General features: G+C 30.9%; 1 protein-coding gene across 1 annotated transcript in view; it reads right to left on the reverse strand.

Moving 5' to 3' along the window:
* Window positions 1-4,314: 4,314 nt before the first annotated feature.
* Window positions 4,315-21,938, reverse strand: part of LOC114939312 (uncharacterized) — a 39,999-nt gene continuing 22,375 nt past the window's right edge. Inside the window, exons 3-9 of the mRNA XM_029313576.2 lie at window positions 14,413-14,625; window positions 14,033-14,211; window positions 13,318-13,615; window positions 11,939-12,376; window positions 8,962-9,189; window positions 7,187-7,475; window positions 4,315-4,794 (exon numbers count right to left, since the gene is read on the reverse strand). Of these exons, the coding sequence (XP_029169409.1) occupies window positions 4,697-4,794; window positions 7,187-7,475; window positions 8,962-9,189; window positions 11,939-12,376; window positions 13,318-13,615; window positions 14,033-14,211; window positions 14,413-14,625 (1,743 nt within the window). The 3' untranslated portion in view covers window positions 4,315-4,696. The remainder of the gene's footprint in view (window positions 4,795-7,186; window positions 7,476-8,961; window positions 9,190-11,938; window positions 12,377-13,317; window positions 13,616-14,032; window positions 14,212-14,412; window positions 14,626-21,938) is intronic.

The raw sequence follows: 21,938 nt of genomic DNA on the forward strand, positions 1-21,938 counted from the left end.
TATTTTAAATACTCGAAATAAGTGATTAATTGGTGTACTAGTGATAAATTTCTACAAGGGTAGAATATCTGTAATAATTAACACTTCAGCTAAATATATTATAATATATCGTGCCATAATCTTGTTATGGCAAAAATCAGCTAAAGAGCATTGTAGTTTTAGAGGCCTAGCTGCTGTATTAGAGATCAAAACCCTCTTTTTTGGGTTTTGACCTTCTGTGCCATGTGGGTTGTGTGTGTATGTGTGTGCGTGCGTGTGTATGTACCCGCGTGCGTACATGATTTTGAATTTCTAATCGCAAAAGAATCTGTACATATTGATTATGCGAAGTATTCAATATCAGTAAATCTCCGAAATAGTATAGTAAAAAATAATATTTACATATAAACAGTTAATAATTGGAAAATCATGATTCTAGTCAGAGTTGTGAGTACATTTTGCATGTAAAGATCACGGACTACTTTAGCATTATCCAGGATGCACCACGTGAAGGTATAGTGCGCCTATACATTTAAGCCATTCTAGCAATGTGCCTACCTCGGACAAATAATGGTCATTTCCTCTTACCCGAGTATCCAAACAATGATTTTTCAACGTCTATTTACTTTGCACTTGAGAGCGGAAATCGACACTTTTTTAACACCCTCCTTTAATGTTGAATGATGCAGTATCAAATATTCAAGAAAACAAATTATTTTTTAATATTGTTGAAAGTCTGTACGTTTTTTTGCCAAAGTATAAAAAGGTGGGAGCTTTTGCAATCAACCTCGCTTACACTGAAAAAACTTTGTTCCACACGATGGTCATCAACGCTAGAATCTTTAAAAGCTTTGAGATATAATTATGTTAGCATAATGAAGGTTCTTACTAAAATAATATTATGTGTGTGTAAGGGGGGGGGGCAAAAAAAACTGTTACGCCACTGGTGGTGTCTCATACATCGGACAAACGAAAAGACATTTAATGATCCGAGTTAAGGAGCATTTCAGCAATATAAAAATGCACTCGAGCAATCTATCTGTTATCAACAAACACAAAATTGAACTCAATAATGATTTCGATTGGGCTAAGCCGATTATTTTGCACAGTGAAAAACATGTCAGAAAAAGAGAGATTGCTGAGGTATTCTTTATCAAGAAAAACAATAACACAATAATTAATTCCCAAAAGAACATCGAGAATTTAAATAACATCCCAGCAAACACCAAATAACAATTATATAACTGTTAGTTATAATTTCTCACTCAACAATGTAAATGCAATATAACACGTGTGTTATATTGTGTCTAATAATTGTTTCTATATATTTTCAAGATTTTAACGTTTTTTGGAGTGACAAAAGTGAAAAAAGATGTCCGGAGCAAAGTCAATATTATATTTTTTGATAAAGCATTGTAAATAAGTCGAAAACATGTAGAGATATTTGGAGTATTAAGACCGCTGCATGGTTGGCTCAGAAACACTGATTTTTTAATTTATCATTATTTAATAAGAAAAGAACACGTCCATATTTATAGTCATAGTCCAATTCTTTTTATTGCTAACATTTCAAATAAATCTTTTCAATGTAAATATTTCAAGCGGCAGCATTTCTAATACGTTTTGGAACATGATACTGTTCAGACTAGAGTCCTATAATAATTATTATAAAACTCTAGTTCAGACTAGAATACAAGCTCGCGCTATTGTTCAGTTTTACGTTAAAAGAACTAGAGTCCTATAATAATTATTATAATAATTATTATAATTATTATAATAATTATTATAGAATTCTAGTTCAGACTAGTAGAATACAAGTTCGCGCTATTGTTTAATTTTATGTTTAAAGTAGTGTAATTAAAAAAAAAATAATATAAAGTTTGTTTATTTTGTCTATTTTTATCACTGTCAAACATGTGTGTTGTAGCTTATATGATCTGCTGAATAAAAAATGTAAGTAGGCTCAAAGCTAAATAATAGATGGTTATAGAGAGATTTACAGCCAGTCAAACACAAAAAACTCGAACTCTGCGAGATATTTGACTAGTTAACTGAGTAACTGTCCATTAAACCGTTAATTTTTTATCTTACTTTCTTATTTTCTGTTGCATTATTCCATAATATTCTCATAACCGTTAAGATGAATGGGAGATATCTAAATATAGTACAAAATTCATAAAAATGATATAGGTTGTTTCCCTTTTTGATACTAAAGCTACTGTCATTGGATTTAATTCACTAATTTATTTAAAAGTTATTGCAATTTAAATTTCCGCTAATTTTACATATATATATATATATATATATAATCTTATAAAAAATTAACTGCTATATGATCAATTAAAAATATCGAAAAAATATTACGACGTATTTCAAATTGTTTACATAATTAAAACTTTAAAGAACAATGTTGCATAAAGAACAAGATTATATTAATATTTATTAAACTATTTTGAAGAAAATAACAGTAATTTATTGAAATTGGCCTTTTCTCCGATTACTGAGCATTCGGTTGTGTCAATGCTGGAAACAGCTAAAGTTAGGAAATTAAACTACATATAAACAATTTTCTGAAAGATGTATGTACATATTTTCTATAAGATAAATAGTGTACTTTTGTCTCCGATTGTACCAATTGTATTACTTTTCTTTTTTTTCACATTATATTTTGTAGTATGAACCGCCGCTTGAGAGATAAAATCGTTTTGCGTGCTAGTGTACAATAAGTCTGAATCTTATCCTGACGATAAAGAAGAATGAAAAATGTTTCAATTCTGATATACAATTATCATATCTCACGATTAACTGCACCGATTCTATTCAAACTGGTCGTAATCAAAAGTTTGTATTAACATTATATAATAAAAGTGTAGTTATATCTTTTATTACGGTTCTTTAGGTCTTGAGATATTTTAATCGAAATTATTTATTAAATATAAAACTTCGGATAAAATTTAATGACCGCTTATCGTGGTTTCTCTGTACATAGGCAAAACTGTCAACAAATTAGAAAGAAATTCTGAGGACAGGGAAAAGTATCGGAATATTTAATATTACAAAAAAAAGTGCATTCGAAATGTTTTATTTCTTAAATATCAAAATTATTATAATTGGTGATTGTGACTTTTTGTTATATTTTATTTACTCTATTATATGCTTATGTATTAATGCACGTTTTTTATTTGGAAAATTATAGGTCAAATAATTAATTTAAATCTATAAAAAATTCAAAACGTGATAATGACATTCAAATCTACGTTATTAAAAAGATAATTATTATATTAAATTAATAAGCAGTAATTTTCTTTATTCTTTTTAAATACAGCAGAAAACGAGCGTCGAACAATGTTTGTCAATTGCAAAATATTGTGTATATATATGTATATATATATATATATATATATATATATATATATTTATACATATATATTTAATGTAATATTTAATATATATTAAATTATTAAATAAAATATATTTAAAATGTAATAAATGTGTTATTTTAAAAATATATTTTTCCGTTTTTTTATGTTGCGATATTTGATCTTTCATTACCTTATAATGTGAGAGATTCATATGTGTATCTAGATGTTTTATGAGATATCAATTGAGTTAATATCGTACCACTTTTTATTAATTGTCAAAAAGGAAAAACATAATACATAGAGAATATATAATTCAATAAAACATTCAAAGCTTAAAATTAATTTGTCAAACGCAAACAATGTACAGAAATCTATTTTCGAAGATAATTAATCAAACTAAAAGTACATAATACACGATGTTCAATTTTTACGTTAAAAAAATCGGTCTTTATTTTTCTCTACCGTTTGGAAGAATAAGGATAAGAAAAAAGTAAATAAAAATGCAAAATTAATAGCGAAATATAAAGACGAGATTATTGTACAGAAAAACAAGCCTAATAATTAATCATTTTTTAAAATAAAACTTTGCTTGTTTGCAGCGTTTTCACAAAAAAAAAAGATTATATGTATATATAGAAGAATCACAGATTACTAAACTATCTTCCTACTTTTTCTCTCTCTATGAAAGAATATAATAACAATATTAATCAATCAAATCAATTTGAAAACTATTATTTATTGTCTGAATTTACTGCTCGCAAGTTGATAAAATATATCTCAATATATAACAATTATATAATGTTTATAAATGTGGTTTTCTATCTCGTATTCTTAGCAGATAAAGAAGAGTAAATATTCTGAAATCACAATTACGCGTTGAAATCAAATATTTATTTCTCGATTATATAATCGTTGACTATATCATTTTATTATATTATTAATTTTGATCTGTCGCGGTAAAAATATTATCAACTTCGCATAATATTTTATTTTTTCATATACGACAAATATATAATATAACTCAAGATACTTCGATTAATATCGAAAGTCTTGGAGAATCTAGAATAATCTTGAAAAAAAATATTCGAACCTTAAATTATAATAACATACTTTGGACCAGGAAAATTGGATACAAGATGATCGCAGCATTAACGAGAATATATATATGCAATTGTTTTCCCCCTTACGTTTGTTTTATTTTTTAATTATAAGAGCGTAATGCAATTATTTGATCAAAATGCGTCGATGACGCGCTTTTAGAACTCGTTTCTTCTTAATATCTTATCTTACAAGACGGACTTGAAACCTTCATTCTCCGTCTGATACACGCACGTAAGTGCAATCGGCTTCATCTTTTAACACGCGCAGTCGCAGGCGCAACGACGCACGCGTTTTTCACGACGATGAAGGAAGACTTCGTCTGGGACAGAGCGTACAGAACGTGGTTGCACATCTGTAAATAATTAAATTTTTATTTTTTATTGTCAATTTATTATTGTAATACAAGGTGTTTCAACAGGAGTAGTAAATATTTTGAGAGGCTGTAGTATTGATTATTCTATGAGTAAAAAAGTTTATAAACATGTGTTCAATTCTCAATAGAGCAACTGGTTCTTTAAATCAGATTATATTTTGGTTTTCAGACACGAATGAAAGATTTATATATGTACAAAGAAAAGTTAAATATAAAAAACGAATCAATCATTCGTATAATAAATAGTGCTGCTTTCATAAAAGACCGACAAAATAATCTTTCAGAAGAACAACACGTACCTACTATTACTTCATCAAGAAGTTACAAAGTGCATTGAGATATCGGCGATGGAATTTTCAAAGAAGGACCACGGTAAATAAGGCCAAATTCTGTCTCGCGATGGAACCTAAACTAACCTTAAAAAAGTCTTTCTTAAGATCTAAGAAAGACGAAAATAACCGTCATTTATCCGAGAAGTGGCGGGAAAGTTGTGGAAATAGCGCATTAAGCTGTTAAGCTTAATGTTGCTGGTTTATACTACACATAGAAACTAACAATTTTTCCTGTATTAATTTTAAAAAATTGTATCTGTGTAACCAAAATGAAGTAATTTTTTATTTTTTAAATACTTTTACTTTTTTTAGATTTAAAACAATTTTTTATTAATTTTTATTAGTTTGTTTTTAAACATTATTCTCATCGTTTTCTTCGGACCCTGATGATTCTATGTCGTCGTAAAAAATATGAGAAAGAGAATGTGCAGGTAAAAAAAATACTATTAGACTTTGATAGTATTTTTTTAAAAGTGCGTATACGATCTCGTCACTCCATGTCCGTTAATTACTTTGTATATGTTTTTGTCGATAAAAACAAACAAGGAATCGAAGCACTTAGTGCTCATTTTTGCAGCTGCAAAGTAGGACAGCGTGGATGTTGCTCCCATGTAGCAACAATCGTTTGGTTCATTGGTTTTGCCCGGTTTTTACTTGACATAAACAAACCTGCACACTCTCTTTCTCATATTTTTTACGGCGACATAGCATCATCAAGGTCTGAAGAAAACAATGAGGATAATGTTTAAGAACAAACTAATAAAAGTACAAAAATTAATTTTTAAAAATAAAAACATTTTTTCATCTAAAAAAAGTAAAAAAGTATTTAAAAAATTAAAAATTACTTTATTTTGGTTACACAGCCCTTATAGAAATGTATCACTAGTAACGCCAATTTATTTCTTATTTTGAGTACTTAATCACTTATTTCGAGTACTTAAATTACTGTGTATCAGTATTTTAAGTACTCGAAATAAGTGATTAATTGCGGGCGATACTAATGATCAATTTCTACAAGGGAGATACGATGTTTTAAAGTTAATACAGGAAAAATTGTTAGTTTCTATGTACAAACCAACATTAAAGCTTAACTACTGCCTATAATGCGCTATTCCTACAATTTTTCCACTACTTTTCTCGGATAAATGACAGTCATTTTCGTCTTTCTTAGATCATAAGAAAGACTTTTTTAAGGTTAGTTTAAGTTCCATTGCGAGACAGAATTTAGCCTTATTTGCCGGTCCTCCTTTATTGCAAACTATAAATTATTTGTCAATTATTTATATGTTCTATTGTTCAAACAGTCAATAAATACAAACAATAAACAAGTAATGCGGAAAAAATTCCGTAAAACCAATCCCCTCATATTTACTATTAATATGTCATTCTACATTTCAACATTTAATACTAATATATTCCGATCGGGTCCAAATTTTAATAGAAGCTGTTGTCACTCAAAAACTTCCATATGCTGTAAATCGGAGCTCGCTAGAATCCTTCTTAGCCGAGAACGAGCGATTTTAAAAATGTGATAAAGAAATTGTTAAAAGCATAAAAGGGGATTAATAATTTGTTGTTTAACCCTTATGAAAAAAACTTAGAAGAATACGAAAAAATTACTGATATAACAATAATATATTATTGAAGAACTATTATTATATCAATAATTTTTATGGGTTTACCTCATAATTATATGTTATAATAGTTTAGTACAGTTTTCTAAACTGTATCTTCGCATTCATTGAATACCCAGGCAAGCGTTACGTCATTTTGACGTTGAATGACGTCGCAGTTGGGTATTGTACACATGTTTTTATGAACTTTTTTAATTCGGAATCAAGATACTATAACTTCTCAATATTTACTATTCTTCTTGAAACATCCTGTATATAAATTTTAGTTATCTTCCTTTCTTTCTTTAATATATATTTTACATCGCATTTTTAATATTATAATCATAATGTAATATCAATATATTTTTATTAATGGATTAAAGCTAGCAATATAAAAATTCAAATCCAAATTAAAGTTTTACTTACAATGCGGGCGGGCACTGTCCTCCTCCTGCATTGGTTGCTGTTGTTGTTGTTGTTGCTGCTGTGGTTGTTGCGGTTGCTGTTGTTGTTCCTGTTGATGTTGCTGATGCTGCTGCTCCTCCTGCTGAATCATCATGTGTACCTCGTGATGTTGTTCTTGTTGCCGTTGCTCGGATTGTTGCTCCGTGGATTGGCCATCAGTCACCTCAGCACGTGCCTCTACCGGTATCTCCAAGGATTCGATTGGTCTTAATGCGAATCTTGAAGTCGGAAAAGCGCGACCCTCTACGACCTATTATTTCAGAAATTGTTCCCTCTTAATTGATTATTTCTATCAATTTAAAATATATAGGAAAATTACTAGTACGATAATTTGGTATGATTAATAATAATATCAATATGATGTTTCCTAAATCGGCCAACAGAGCCAAAGCACGAAAAATTACGAAAAATTAATTGCTTTGTGATTATACATAACCGGATTCTATGTTAGACCTTTGACATGAGTGCTGATAAATTTTAGTTGTTTTTATTTTTATTTTCATATTTTATTTTTATATTTGTTTTTTGCGTATATATGTATCGACTGTGTCGAAGTAGAATACCGCACAGTCGTTAGAGTGATGTGTCACGTGTAACATCGTCTTCTCTCTGTTTTTGCTGTCGGGGTGAGTGTTCTTCCCGGTTTTTACTTTATAATTCTTGTGTATTTCTACGTTTAATTTATCCTATGTTGATTAGTGTTAGTAAGGGAGTCACTGCTCTGCTTCCTTCCTGACGATGGTCACCGTTAGGGAGACACTCCGACGGCCGGACGGTTTGAATAGGGAGGAGAATGATATTTAATTTATTTGCGGATTGTATGTATACGAGTTTTATAATTTTCTGATTATACCGATTATCTTTTATTTTTGTTTCTTTGTATTTTGCAGCTACTGAAGAATACCCGAAGTGGGTCGAAACGTTTAGAATTTAATAAATGAGTTTGATTTGAGATCTCATTTTAATTTATTAATTTGTGCATGTCATCCGCACAGGCTCCGATTGCCGTCGAGATTTTATTTTTATTGTAACACAATAATTCGAGCCGAGATTATCAGTTTTTTTATATTGAAAAATTAATTATTCGGAATTGAATTTTTCGTCGCTTCAGCGACTTTTCGGACCTATATTTTCCACGCCTATTTCTCCATATGTAAGTTTTGAGATTAATTTATATATGGAACTTTGTAATCTCGTACCAAGAGGTTTCTCAGAAAAATTTGCAACATTTTGGTACTAATTTCGTGAAAATTGGCCCATAAATGCGCATGTGTGTGGGTGAATGCGTGGGTGGGTGCGTGGGTGGAGGTGTAACACTTGAAAAAACCGCATCGTCGCTATCTCCAAAAAATTTGCAACATTTTGATACCATGTGTTCAGAAATATTGCAAAAAAAGATTTTTTTCGCGAAAACATATCCTCCTCTGAGAAAAAAAAATAAAAATTAAAAAATTTAAAAAAAAAACCCACAGCAGCCACCCCCGAAAAATTTGCAACATTTTGGTACCAGTTTCACGAAAATCGGTCCACAAATGCGGAAGTAGTTCGCGTACATACATACATACATACAGACAGACAGACGGTGCTTATATATATAGATAATATTTAAATTATTAAAATCATATATGTAGAATATTGTATTAAATACGTCAAAGAATCCGCTATTATATGCAGTTCGTTAAAAATAAAAAATTAAAATACTTATATGTATAATGGACCGTTGTTTATTACTTTACCTGGTGGATTATATTGCGAATCTCCACAGGTACGGGGAAGTTTCGCTCGATTTCATCGCCCTCATCGTCTGGGCCTGGGAAAGGTTTTGCTTCCTGTTGCTCTTCACCGCCGTCCGGGCGTTGGCGACCTTCAATATTTCCATGCTCGATCAAATTTCTCACTTCCACCGGAAGTGGGAACGGTCCTAATGGTATTGGTCTCGCGTTTTCCGGGAATGGCTTGAGTTCCTGTTAGCGTTACAACGTATGTTTACATAGATAATAAATACGAATATGTTTGTCACACATAAAGAAGGATGTCCAAAAACTACGATTTTTTGACCTCGAGTGTAAAGTAAAATTCGAGTTGTTTTAGGTCTCATACATTTAAAATAATGTAAAAACCATAGTGGGTTTTCCTGGAAATGCAGGAAACATTTAAATATTTTTATGTTTAAAGAAAATCACGTAAATCAATATTTCACAATAAATCAAGAAATCAAGATTTCTTGATGTTTCAGCCAAATATTTTGGTAAATTTTAGTAATACCAAGTTTCTAAGAATATTTAGAACGGTTTTAATGTCAGTTAATCATAAATTGAATAATATATATACAGGATGTCTCTAAAGTTCGATCTGGGCTGTTTATCTTGGAAACAATTTGAGATATACAAAAAATTGTTTCAAACACAAGTTGTAAGGTTTCGAGAGAGACATAAGATCGTACCATTGATTTGACCTTGAATAGTTATTTGAAGGTCACCTTCAATTTTTTAAATGGGATTACCTATTTTTTATTACATATTCTTATAGACTATCTTAAGAGCTTTACAAAAGTCTATAATAAAGTATTTTTCTATGGAGTATTTTTTTAATTATAAAGGTTTGAAATTAACAATTTTTTGACAAAATGTAAAATATCTTGCAAAATATTCAGTTTTTGATAATCATATCTTAATACTGTTTTGCACGGAATAATGAAACCAATCAGTTGGTGTAAAAAAAAACATAACTGCTTATAAAAAATATGCAGCTGCATGTTGAATATTTCATATTTTTTTAAAACAATTATCTGTTTTTTATACCAGTTGATTAGTGCATGCAAAAAAAGTACTGAAAATTGAATATTTTACAAGATAGTTTACATTTTACGTCAAAAAATTGTTCATTTTAAACCTTTATAACTCAAAAAAAACTCCATGAAAACATATTTTAATATAGGATTTTGTAAAGCTTTTGAAATAACCTACAAGAATATGCTATGAAAAATTAGTAATTCCATTCAAGAAATTGAAGATGACTTTTACGTGACCTTCAAATAATTGTTCAAGGTCAAATTAATGGTACGATCTTATGTCCCCCTCGAAACCCTACAACTTTTGTTTGAAATATTTTTTATATAAAAAATTTTATATATTTTTGAATATTTTTTATATTTCAAGTCATTTCCAAGATAAAGAGCCCGGGTCGGAGTTCAGAGACATCCTGTATATATATTATTCAATTTATAATTGACTGACATTAAAATCGTTCTAAATAATCTTAGAAACTTGGTATTACTAAAATATTTACAAAAATATTCAGCTGAAACGTCAAGAAATCTCGATTTATGAAATATTAATTTACGTGATTTTCTCTATACATATGATGATATTTAAATGTTCTCTGCATTTCCAGGAAAAACCACTATGATTTTAACATTATTCTAGATGTATGAGACCTAAAACAACTCGAATTTTACTTTACTCTCGAGGTAAAAAAATCACACTTTTTGGACATCCTCCTTTCTCGAGAAAATTTACTGTGAAGATTTTATATCGAAATTCTTAAATAACTTATATGAAGATATACATTACGTAAGACATATGTAAAGTTATATTAAAAACATCTATTCGTTCGTCTATTGATTAAAACAAAATTTAGTATATAAGAAGGCCAACTAATCGAGCATTATTAGATGATATAAACTAAGTATTTATTCTATATAAGATAATACAGTACAAACGTTTCGACCGCACGCGGTCTTCTTCAGTATAGGAATTAAAAGTAGATGATCATAAGTGATTGTCAGTCGCAATTTTATCGCCGAATTAGTGCATGTCGTGTTAAGTCAAATTACAAAACGTCAGTATATTTCTTACGAATTGATCGCTCTATTGAAATGTTTGGCCGATCCCATAGATTTCATCGTTAGTATGCGAGAAATTATTGTTGTCATAACGCACTATGAGTAGTGAGATATAATAAATTAATAATGTGTCAAAATATAAAAATTGGTCTAAAGTGATCTGTGCGCTTACTTGTAATGTTTGTCGCTTTCCAACTAGACCGTACCAACGTAACATGACCTCTCATTTCCAAATGTACTCATTTTGTAATTATGTGTGTTTATATAGTTTAAGTGTGTTTAGGATTTTAACGAACTGTTTTTCTTGTGTGTTTTTTTTTATTATTACATGTTTGCTAGTTTTTCCAATATATCAAAATAAGATTCGCTAAGCAACTCGGTATCTCTATTTAGGTTTAATCCATTTTTGTTCCTTAATGTGTAACATCTCGGAAATAAGTCTTTTATGATAATTAGTTTCACTGTCTAAAATTTTAACGTTGTCCCAATCAAAAGAATGATGTTCATTTGATATGTGATCAGAAATTACCGAATATCTTGTCGAATCTAACTTTATGTTGTTAACGTGTTCTTTCATTCTAATCTGCAATTATCTCTTCGTTTGGCCCACATAAGAAGCGTTGCAATCTTTACAATTGATCTTATAGACTACATTTGACGTATATGGATGTTCATTTTTATCTTTTTGCGTCTTAATAATTTTATCGAGTTTATTGATACATATGTATCCTGAGTTCCTGACTGTTATATCATCTAATAATGCTCGATTAGTTGGCTTTCTTATATACTAAATTATGTAAAGTTATATTTTGCACGTTCTTTCAAATTACTATTTTACAATTTGACGTAAAACAAACAAACAAACTTACCTCGCGACGAGCTCCGTCTGGCACTTGGACCGGGAACGGTCTGGCTTCGCCAGTGATGTGCTGAATGATATTCTTGATCTCCAACGGTACCTGCTGAATTATTCTTCTAATCTCGATGGGAATGCCCTGGAAAGGTGAACGTGGTTTCTCAGGCGCGACTTGAGGAGGGGCGGGTGGTCTCTGTTCGGTCTGCGGGATTATCACGGGCGATTGATGTATCCTGTGATCTTGAACCTGCGCCTCTGGTTGCGGGGGAGGCGGGGGCATCATAACCGGACCCTGTTCCTGATTGTAAGTATTGGGAATTTGCTCGGCCTGCTGCTGATACATCACCGAGATCTGCGGTTCCTGACGAGGCTCCGGAGCCATTGGTCGCATTCCTCTCAACGGGTCCATCGGGAAATGACGCAGTTCAATAGGGATCTGACGCAGCTCGATCTGCGTCATCGGAATGGAATAATTAATCATTGCGTCAAATCAATTACACTGTTCAACAAAAAATGACTTTTTTCGAACACCGGAACGAGACTAGTTCCTTATAGTTTTTTGGACGCTGAACACAAATCTGTCTTAATTTTAAAATAAAATATATTATTGACTTTCAATTCTTAATAGAAATTTTCGATGTCGGTTATGATTTATGAGATATCCATAGTTGACTATGACGTATTGCAGAAGTTATAGCTGACTAAATATAAGTGAACGAGTTACAAACAGTTTTAAATTATGTTTATTTATTCTTAAAGATCTTTTAGGTCACTAAATACGAATCTAATGTCAAAATTGTCAAAATGGTGAACTCAATATGGCGGATTTGTAAAAATAATTTTTTTAGTTTTTACATCCCCCATATTGAGTACTATTTTGAATTTGACAATTTTGACATTGATTTTATATTTAGTGACTTAAAAGACTTTTAAGAATAAATAAACATAACATAAAACTGTTTGTAACTCATCAACCTAAGTAAATCACAGTTAACCTCTGCAATACCCCATATTCAACTATGGATATCTTATGAATCATAACTAACATTGAAAATTCCTATTGAAGGTTGAAAATTTTAACAATATACTTTATTTTGGTGGCAAGGAAACTTCTTTAGCACGACGCATATTGTAGCTATGACATGATTCGTGATATGACAAAATTCGTGAAAATATAGCTCTATTTTGCAACTTTGATTGCATGTCTCTTAAAATTGTGACGTGATGAAGCAATTTTGAAGACAAATTCGTGTTCAACATCCAAAAAACTATAAGAAACAACTAGTTTCGTCCCGGTGTTTTTTTTTGTTGAACAGTATTATTAACAGATGAATTCTTTATCTACGATGACGCACAAATTTATTTGCATCGCTTTTAACGGACAAGACCCACCTGTGGTCCCATCGGATTGTTCTGAGATCCCATCACGGGCGTCTGCGGGCCCATTCGAGGCGGTCTCATTTCCATAGTTAGTTGGGGAAGATTACGGAGCTCAGATGGAAGTACACCCGGCGGGATGTGATTCAATCCTCGTGGGTCGCTGAGTGGCAATTGCTGCATATCGGGAACTTGATACTGAGTGTGTAACTGATACTGATGATAGCCCGGATTCGGTTCCTGGGATTGGAGGGGAATTTGCACGGTACCAAGAGGCACAATAATTGGAGTAAGCATTTCCTGCTCCTGTTGTCTATAATAAAATAATAATAAAGACGTTATATCACACTGTACTCTATTATTTACATTCTGTAATACGTGTACAAATATTCAATTCCTTCACAAACAACATCACGTCTAAAAACGGGACATAAGACGTCTTAAAGATATCTTATTGACATCTTAAAGACATTTTTATTATGATGTCTAAAATACATCTTAAACTCCTTTAAGACGTCTTATGTCCCGATTTTAGACGTTTTGTTGTCTGGGTTGTTACTGGTTTAATGCTTTTTTTTATTCAATAATCGTGAAAATCCTTTTTTGCAATATAAATTATTCTATCCAGCTGTCAATTTTGCGACGAATTATATTATTGTTTCGGCAACTTAATGTCATTCATTTATTCATTTAGCACCCTGGTCATGCATTCTTCTCTGTTGTTACTTACTCTTGATTCGGACTGCCTGATTCACAAAGGATGGCAACCCGTTCGCCGCTCAGTCTTTGGAAACGCTGCGGATCGGTACTGTTATCTAAACCGTTGTCACCGGTTCCGTCCATCACCTCATCGGCCCGTCGTCGTTCAACCACGCATGAAACTCTGCTGCGAGCTTGCTGAATTAGCGTCTAGAAGATCACAATCGCAATTCAAAGAACGAATGTTAGTATCTATCCAAAACTAGATGCTATAATATCAATAAAATTATATAATTTTTATTATATGATAATTATTATTAATATATGTATTGTATTAATATATTGTGATGCACGTGTATGAAAAAAATAAGACTAATTATTTGTGCAATATAATTGTTAATATATATTTACGCCTGCAATGTCGTCAAGATCCAACTGAAGAGGAAGCTTAATGTGTACGGGAGGGAATTCATCATCATCATAATCGTCATCGTCATCGCTGCTATCGCTGTCAGATTTCGAATTGTTCTCTCCCTCTCCTTTTAGGTCCTTAGTATCCGGATCAACCTCCTTTTTTGTTGGCGCAGCGAGACTTTGCAGAGAATCCTTCGATTCGATGGACTCCTGCAAAAAAACAATCATCTTTAAAATTTGAAGTTTTCATAAACAATAATTTTTTGGAAAAAGAGTTACAAGTTTTATTTATTTGAATGCATCGTTGCACGTCTCTCTTTGCCATTAAAATAACTAACTTTAAAGAAGATGAGTATCTAAATATATGTTTTAATTTTTTTTACCAAATAATTAAACTATAATGTCAATAATTACATTTAATTACAAAAGACAATCGTACACATATGTTACAGATGTTGAAAAAGTTATTTATGTCGACAATACATTAATGTTCTTCATTAATTCTTTCATAACTCTAATATTAATAATTTGATGAAAAGTCAAACAATTTATTCTCCTTTGATAAAAGAAATGGATCATTCTATAACTTCTTATCTTTTACGAGAAAAATCTTAAAAAAGAATGAGTATTCCTCGAGGCTTCGAAAGCTGAACAAATATCGCCGCGGCAATCATCATTCGTTGATGCAACTCGTCTTCCTGATCGCGACATCGGGTCACCAGTGAAAGTAAACTCGCTTTATATTATTGTACTGACTTTGCCAACGATGGAAATCGTATGCGAAGAAGAAAACATTTGAATATAAACGAAACAGTGAGATTTTAGTTTGACTCCGTATGTTATTTCTACGAGAAATATCATACGTACATACATTTGGACAAATTAATGTTATATATAAATTTAGAAAAATATATATTTTTTAAAGTGACAAATTGGTTTTAATAATAATAAATACATAATATGATAGAAAAACGGGATACTCTCTATATAGAAATAAATTGTCAGCTAGCGCAGTTATAGAGGTACGCTTTCTCCGGGTAAAAATTTCATGCAAGCCACTTCTCTTTTAAATCTCATAACCTTTCACAATAATAAGATTATAATAACTGCAATAATGTAAATTAATATATATTTCGTAAAAGCGCATTTTCTTCTCGTCGGCTGCGTTTCTGTGTCTCGTGCAATTACTAGATTTTATGCAAGAGACTCGAGCCGATCCAAGCATGCCATTTTGTCCTGCGCGTTCATCGTATCCGGTAAAATGTCTACGGGTATTAAATTGGAGATTACCGCGAGCGCGGTGTAAATGTGTTGAAATATGCTTCTCCTCGCGAATATCATGGTGCACGGTATCTTTCTTTCGTCTACCTAACGCATAGGCCGATTGGTAATAAATGATTATAGTTTTGTGCAAGAAACACGTGTTGCAACAGCTGTACAATTGTGGATCATAACGACAACATTTAGGATGCCTGCCAACGCAATGAAATGTAGGTATTGTTACAACATCGTAGCGGTTATTTTATTTTTCTTTTTTTAACGAAGTCTTTCTACTGTTCCCATTTTTTGTAAAAAGTAGGAATTGTAAAAGTATTATTTTTAAATAATATTACTTCGAAAGTTGTTATAAAAAATATATCAAAAAATGCTAATATATAAGAATAGAAACACAAATACGAGATCATTCAATAAGTAAAGAAACTAAACGACTGTATAGTTGAAAAAATGTCTAAATAAGAAGTATGATACTTTCAAAACTATAAAAATTATAATTCCTATTATCAATGTAAAATAGTTGTTTGATAATTATTTCAATATATATGTATATAACCTTAAGCACTCATTCAACAATGATAAGTTTTCTCAAAAAATGCGCTGGGAACAATGTTCAGTGATAACATTTCTAAATAAAATTTCTGAGGGTATAAAATCATATAAAATTTACTCCCAGATCAAGCAATATAATAAAAATTAAATTGTTTAAATTTCTACAAATAGATTAGTTCGAAAGTAACCAAAAAAGAAAAAAAGAAGAAAAACTAGGCTGAAAGTTTTATCACATCCGCCTTATAATCCAGATCCTTGCACTATCAAATTTCTTTGTTTAAAAAATTTTCTCTTTACGTAGAGTCAAGTTTCATAGCAACAAAGAAATGAAACTAAATGTCCAAAACTGGCTCTGATTTCAACCCAAAGAATTCTTTTCTGTTGGTATAAAAACTAATAAAACGATGCGACAAGTGTGTATAAACTGTAGCAGGAGATCATGTCAAAACATAGGTATGGTAAATTGTTAGAATAAAATTCATTGAATAGACCGTGTATTAAAACAAGATGCAGTCTCTTTTACGTACACGTATACATTTTTTTGATATTCAATATAATAATTACTAAAGAGCCATAAAGATACGCCAATGTGCTTAGAAGATTTAACTGACAATAATCCAGACGCGAAGAAACGAGAACACGACTAAGCACTTTCCACTCGGGGAAATTGTGCCCAGGATGTGGAAAGGATTTCGCGATAGACCGAACGAGCTACAGACAACCCGTTCAAGTTAGAACGCGGGGAATGAAACGATAAACCGCGGGAACACGCGTTATAACTTACATTGGGATACTTACATAGAGATAGCAATATGTACCTTGTGTATGCATGTCTCCTGTGAAATAAATCGCGGTACCGATTTCGCGATTTATAACAATGAAAAGAAGGAGGCTAAAACGTGACGTGTCGTTCATCTTGCAGTTTTATTAGAGAACACATCACCTCAGAGAACATAGAGCTAGTAATTACAATTTCCCAGGCATCTTTTAACGACTCATCCGAATTAGATGAAAAAGAACGTTCTTTAAAATGTTTAGAGAATGTCTAAAAAGTTTCTAGGAGATTATGATGAAGAAAAAAATGATTAAAATTAATCGAACGGACAATTAAAATCTCTCATACATGAGACTCGTTAATTTATTCCTAGTTAAATATAATAACTTTCCCATTCCTCCGGCAATTAATTTTCCATTTAAATTCAGTTTAGCTCAATTTCAGAGAGAAAAGGCTGATCTACATCGCTTCTCGAACGTTGTGTTCAAAGCGCATAAAATTTCATGTCGAAGTAAATACGATACATATCTTTCATATTATTTGCTACAACCTCTTTCATTTGAGAAGCTAATATTTCTCTATAATATGTACAATAATGATTAGATAGTCAATTAAATCGATAATTAGCGATTATTAATTGTATATCCGTCAAAATCGTCAGAGACAGATGCTACATTTTTTCCATATAGCTTCTTGCACATAAAACGTACGCGAGGTGCAACACGTTGCGCGATATACCTACTTACGTGTCAACTCTTTTCCTAGATTTGCCATATTACAGAACAATTATCCAGTGTATATCGCGATGTGCAACCATCGCGGCACGAAATCCCACAGAAAAAGGGAAACGAGAGCTGTTTCCACCCACTCGGGATTCACGAAGCGTGCGACATAGAAGAAATTGCCATTGTAATTTGCCGCAGCGATGATTCCGCCGTAAAACGAATGGCTTTCTTTAGAAAACGCACCAACTACCTTCGATCTATCAATTAGTGAAATATTATAGTTATTTTATCGTCTTTATAAGACACAGACATGCTGGAAATTGGTGTAGTGATATTTTGAAACAATACGACAACGCGATTTGTTGCAATATTTTCAATCACCATGTCACAGAGAGATTCGTAAACTAAAATGTCATAATTATTGATACGGAAAGATAGGCAAAAATATGCTTTGTCTATTTACTGGTAAAATTATAGACGATTATAATATAGATGCACATTAGCTTTCTTCTTCTCTGTGGCGCTCTCTTCAGCCTTTGTAAAACCTTATCCATCTCTCTACATGTATTTACGGTGTGTGCGCCTTTTTATTATAATTTTTCTGCAGACATATAGAGGGGATCTATACAGTTTTATGCCTATTCCGATCAAATTAAAGAAAGATTTTATATATTGGCAAGATACTCTTGTTTACCACTGCCTGTCAAAAGATGGCGATCGAATACATCTTTTTTCATTCTATTAGCCTATATATTATATATGTATTTCCCACAGCTATATTGATGTTAGTTGCATTATAAAAAAATAGATAATTGAAATTGGAAAAATATAACACTATTTTATTAACTAATTTATTTATTCGCCAGTCTGGTCGACTTTAAACGTTGAGGAGTGGTTTTTTATTAATTTATTTATATTGCCCCATTTACCAATATTTTTATTTCTTATTTTATTGACAATAACTTATATAACCTAACGTGTCAACCCACAATCGCGCACATCGCAGAGCATTATGGGTAACTGTCTTAACCTTCTTATATATAATCTTATTTTTTGTTAAAATGTATTTCTGGTCGGATTTGAACTTTGACCCGGGTTTTCGAGCATAGAAGATCGGATACACAGCTCTTTGTGCCATAACCACACCTTTGTTAGCTTTATTATATCTTTATTAATATATGCTTGTTATTGGGATCATGTTTATGCATCTGTGATTTTATATTTATTACTTACAAAAAATCTAGCTAAGATTAATTCCAAGAATAAATCACCTATTTACAAATAGAAATTTTCATAAAATTACTTACAATTAGATTAGATAAAATTACTTAAATTTTCAAAATTAAACAACTCTGTAACTATATTTTAAGATAATCAAAATAAAAAACAAAAAAGTTAAAAATTTTGTTTTTTGTTCAAAAAGGAAACATAGATTGATTATGTAACACATATATATAATAATATATATTGTATATACATGAGCTATGAAATGCGGTAATATATTTCGTATACATACATATATGGAGTAAATAGCACAGACATTTGAATACACTTAGCATAAAGAATATTTTGAAAGAAGTTTGCGTACGAGCTAAACATATGTCAAGTGTCCGTGTCATTTCCTTCACAAATTAATAAACATGATGCGCAGCGCTTCATCTTAGACGCAAAACGACTCTATTGAATGAACAGAGAAAAGGCTCTCGTCTAGCGATTTATTTATATCACTGATCGACGTTTCTCACGTATAAAAAAGGAAAAGAATCGCAAGCACGCAGACAGAACATTACATATATAAGTAATAAGTGAGTCAGAATTCTATTTTCTATCGATGACGATGACGGAGCATGCGCGAATGACACCACCTTGAATTGATTTGGAAAAAAACCGACAAACGAAATAATATAACAATAATAGGCAATTCGACGAGAGAAAATCTTTTTAGAGAGCGTTCACCTCGCGCAACCGGCAACCCACTTTCGCAGTACGCAATACGTTTTCCAAGTCTTGTTGCTCTGAGATGATAAAATTTGAGCATTCTAAAAATACAGCAACCATGTGATCAACGATAAAAATTTACCAATTTTTCCTCGAGTTGTGTAATTTTTATTTCTAATTTTTGATAGTACATTTCTATATATGTATAATTAAAATGCAACTGACACAAATAATTCTTCCTTTATTGATTTATAAGTATTGGACAAAAATATCTTTATTTCAAATTAATTGATTTAATAATCATCTAATAATCTATCATACAATAATTTATTGATTCTTACAAGTGCATTTATAAAAGTCTAACAATAAGTCTTTTTAAAATAATATAAATAATATAAATAATATAAATTCTAAAAATAATATAAATTCTAAGATATAATTTTCCAACAGAAATTAAACTTAAAAAATCGTGCATATAAATTAGAGACATTAATTTACGTTTTTTTCAAGTCAAATAATTTTTATGATATTTTTTGCGCGTTACGATTTAACATTATGTGTCTTGATAACTTCTGTTTACTGCAAAGCAGAAAACGATTATGAAATCCGGGAATAATTTGCGAGGAACATGCACGTGCAATTGTTAATTTGTACTTATGATTCACCACAAATTAAGGGTATCGTGTTCAAGCATGATCCTTGAAACGACGCAGCTTCTAAAATATAGATAAAACACATCTATTTATCAAAGTATTGAGGAAGTTCCTTTTTTGTTGTCAGTTGAAATTGTCGGCGATTAATGTCAAGGCGATTAAGGCAAGGAGGAGGACAATTATATTTTTTAAATACAGTCTCTTATAGAATGCTAGATAAACAATTATATGCTTGATAATAATTTTCTTAGATTCTTGAGATTTCTTTTAAATGCAATAACATTTTGAGAGGTAATAATTTTAATCTCAATAATCAGTTTTAATAATTTTAATTATTATATTTTGCAAATTTTTATTCTTTATTGTAATTTATTTTCCGCCTTTTTATCGAAAAATTCCTCGATTCCTTGAATGTCTAGATCTTGTGACATCAGTGTAACGATGTGTTCATGAGTTCACGGATCCTGTAATCGGTCTCGCCGGATTTCATCGACCCCGCGATGACCGATTTTCACCTTTGCACGACCGTTACACGAGCACACGAAGTGTTTTTAACTCGGTGGATTACATTCACGCAGTGTACTTATATATACCGATCTTACTTTCTATCGATCGCCATAAGCGGACCGGAAACGACCGCTTATACTATATGTACATAGTATCGAGCGATCACATACATGACAACACTCATCGATCTATCGGATTTCACTGTCGAGTAAAAAATAATCAGCGTTCCACTTTTCGTTCATATTATATATAGTTTAATTTCGATTAGAGAAGATGAAAGAAGACTCCCTCGCGCGATGATCTACTTTATCGAAAATTATAGAGATTGACATTATTGCGAGAACATTGATTACTTTAGGCGCCGTAAGGCTCGTATGGAAACAATCCAATTTAAAAGAGCCAGTTTCTCGCGAACGAGAGAAATTGATTAACGACAAAAGAGAAAATACGTTACGCGATTCAATGCGCCGCTTCCGCGATTGTTTAATGAGCACTTGAAGCTCGTCTAACGGAAGTCAAATGACGGACGACGGAATGTGCCACGAATTTACTCTAAAAAAATTGAGACAAGTATAAGTTTGATAATTGCATGTAATAATAGCAGGGTTGGGTAAGTTAATGAATTTTTTAAACTAAGTTTAGTTAAAATTAGTTGCTTATAAAATTAATTTAGTTAAGTTAAAAGTTTGCGTGAACAAAAAAAATTAACTCAGTTAAGATTAAAATTAACTAACGTTAAATCAAAAGTTAATTTTTAAAAACATTATTTATATTAAATTAGAATTTTATTTGTTATCTCTTTTAAAATTTATAATAATAAATAACAAAGAAATTTTGAGTTTTATACAAAAATATATTTTTTGGTAATTATAATTGATGACAAATAAACATGAAAATTAATAATACTTTAATTTAAAAATAATACGTTTATAACTTATAAAAAAACAATAATGATAATAAAAAATTTAACTTAGAAAAAAGTTAATAATAAGTGTAAAATCAAAAATAACTAATTAAAGTTAAAAATTAACTAAATTTTAAATTAACTAAATAAGCTAGGTTAAAAGTTATTAACTTTTTAATTTTTTTTATTTTTAA

The sequence above is a fragment of the Nylanderia fulva genome, unplaced genomic scaffold (assembly GCF_048542155.1).
Source record: "Nylanderia fulva isolate GAGA-0341 unplaced genomic scaffold, ASM4854215v1 Scaffold112, whole genome shotgun sequence".
NCBI lineage: Eukaryota > Metazoa > Arthropoda > Insecta > Hymenoptera > Formicidae > Nylanderia > Nylanderia fulva.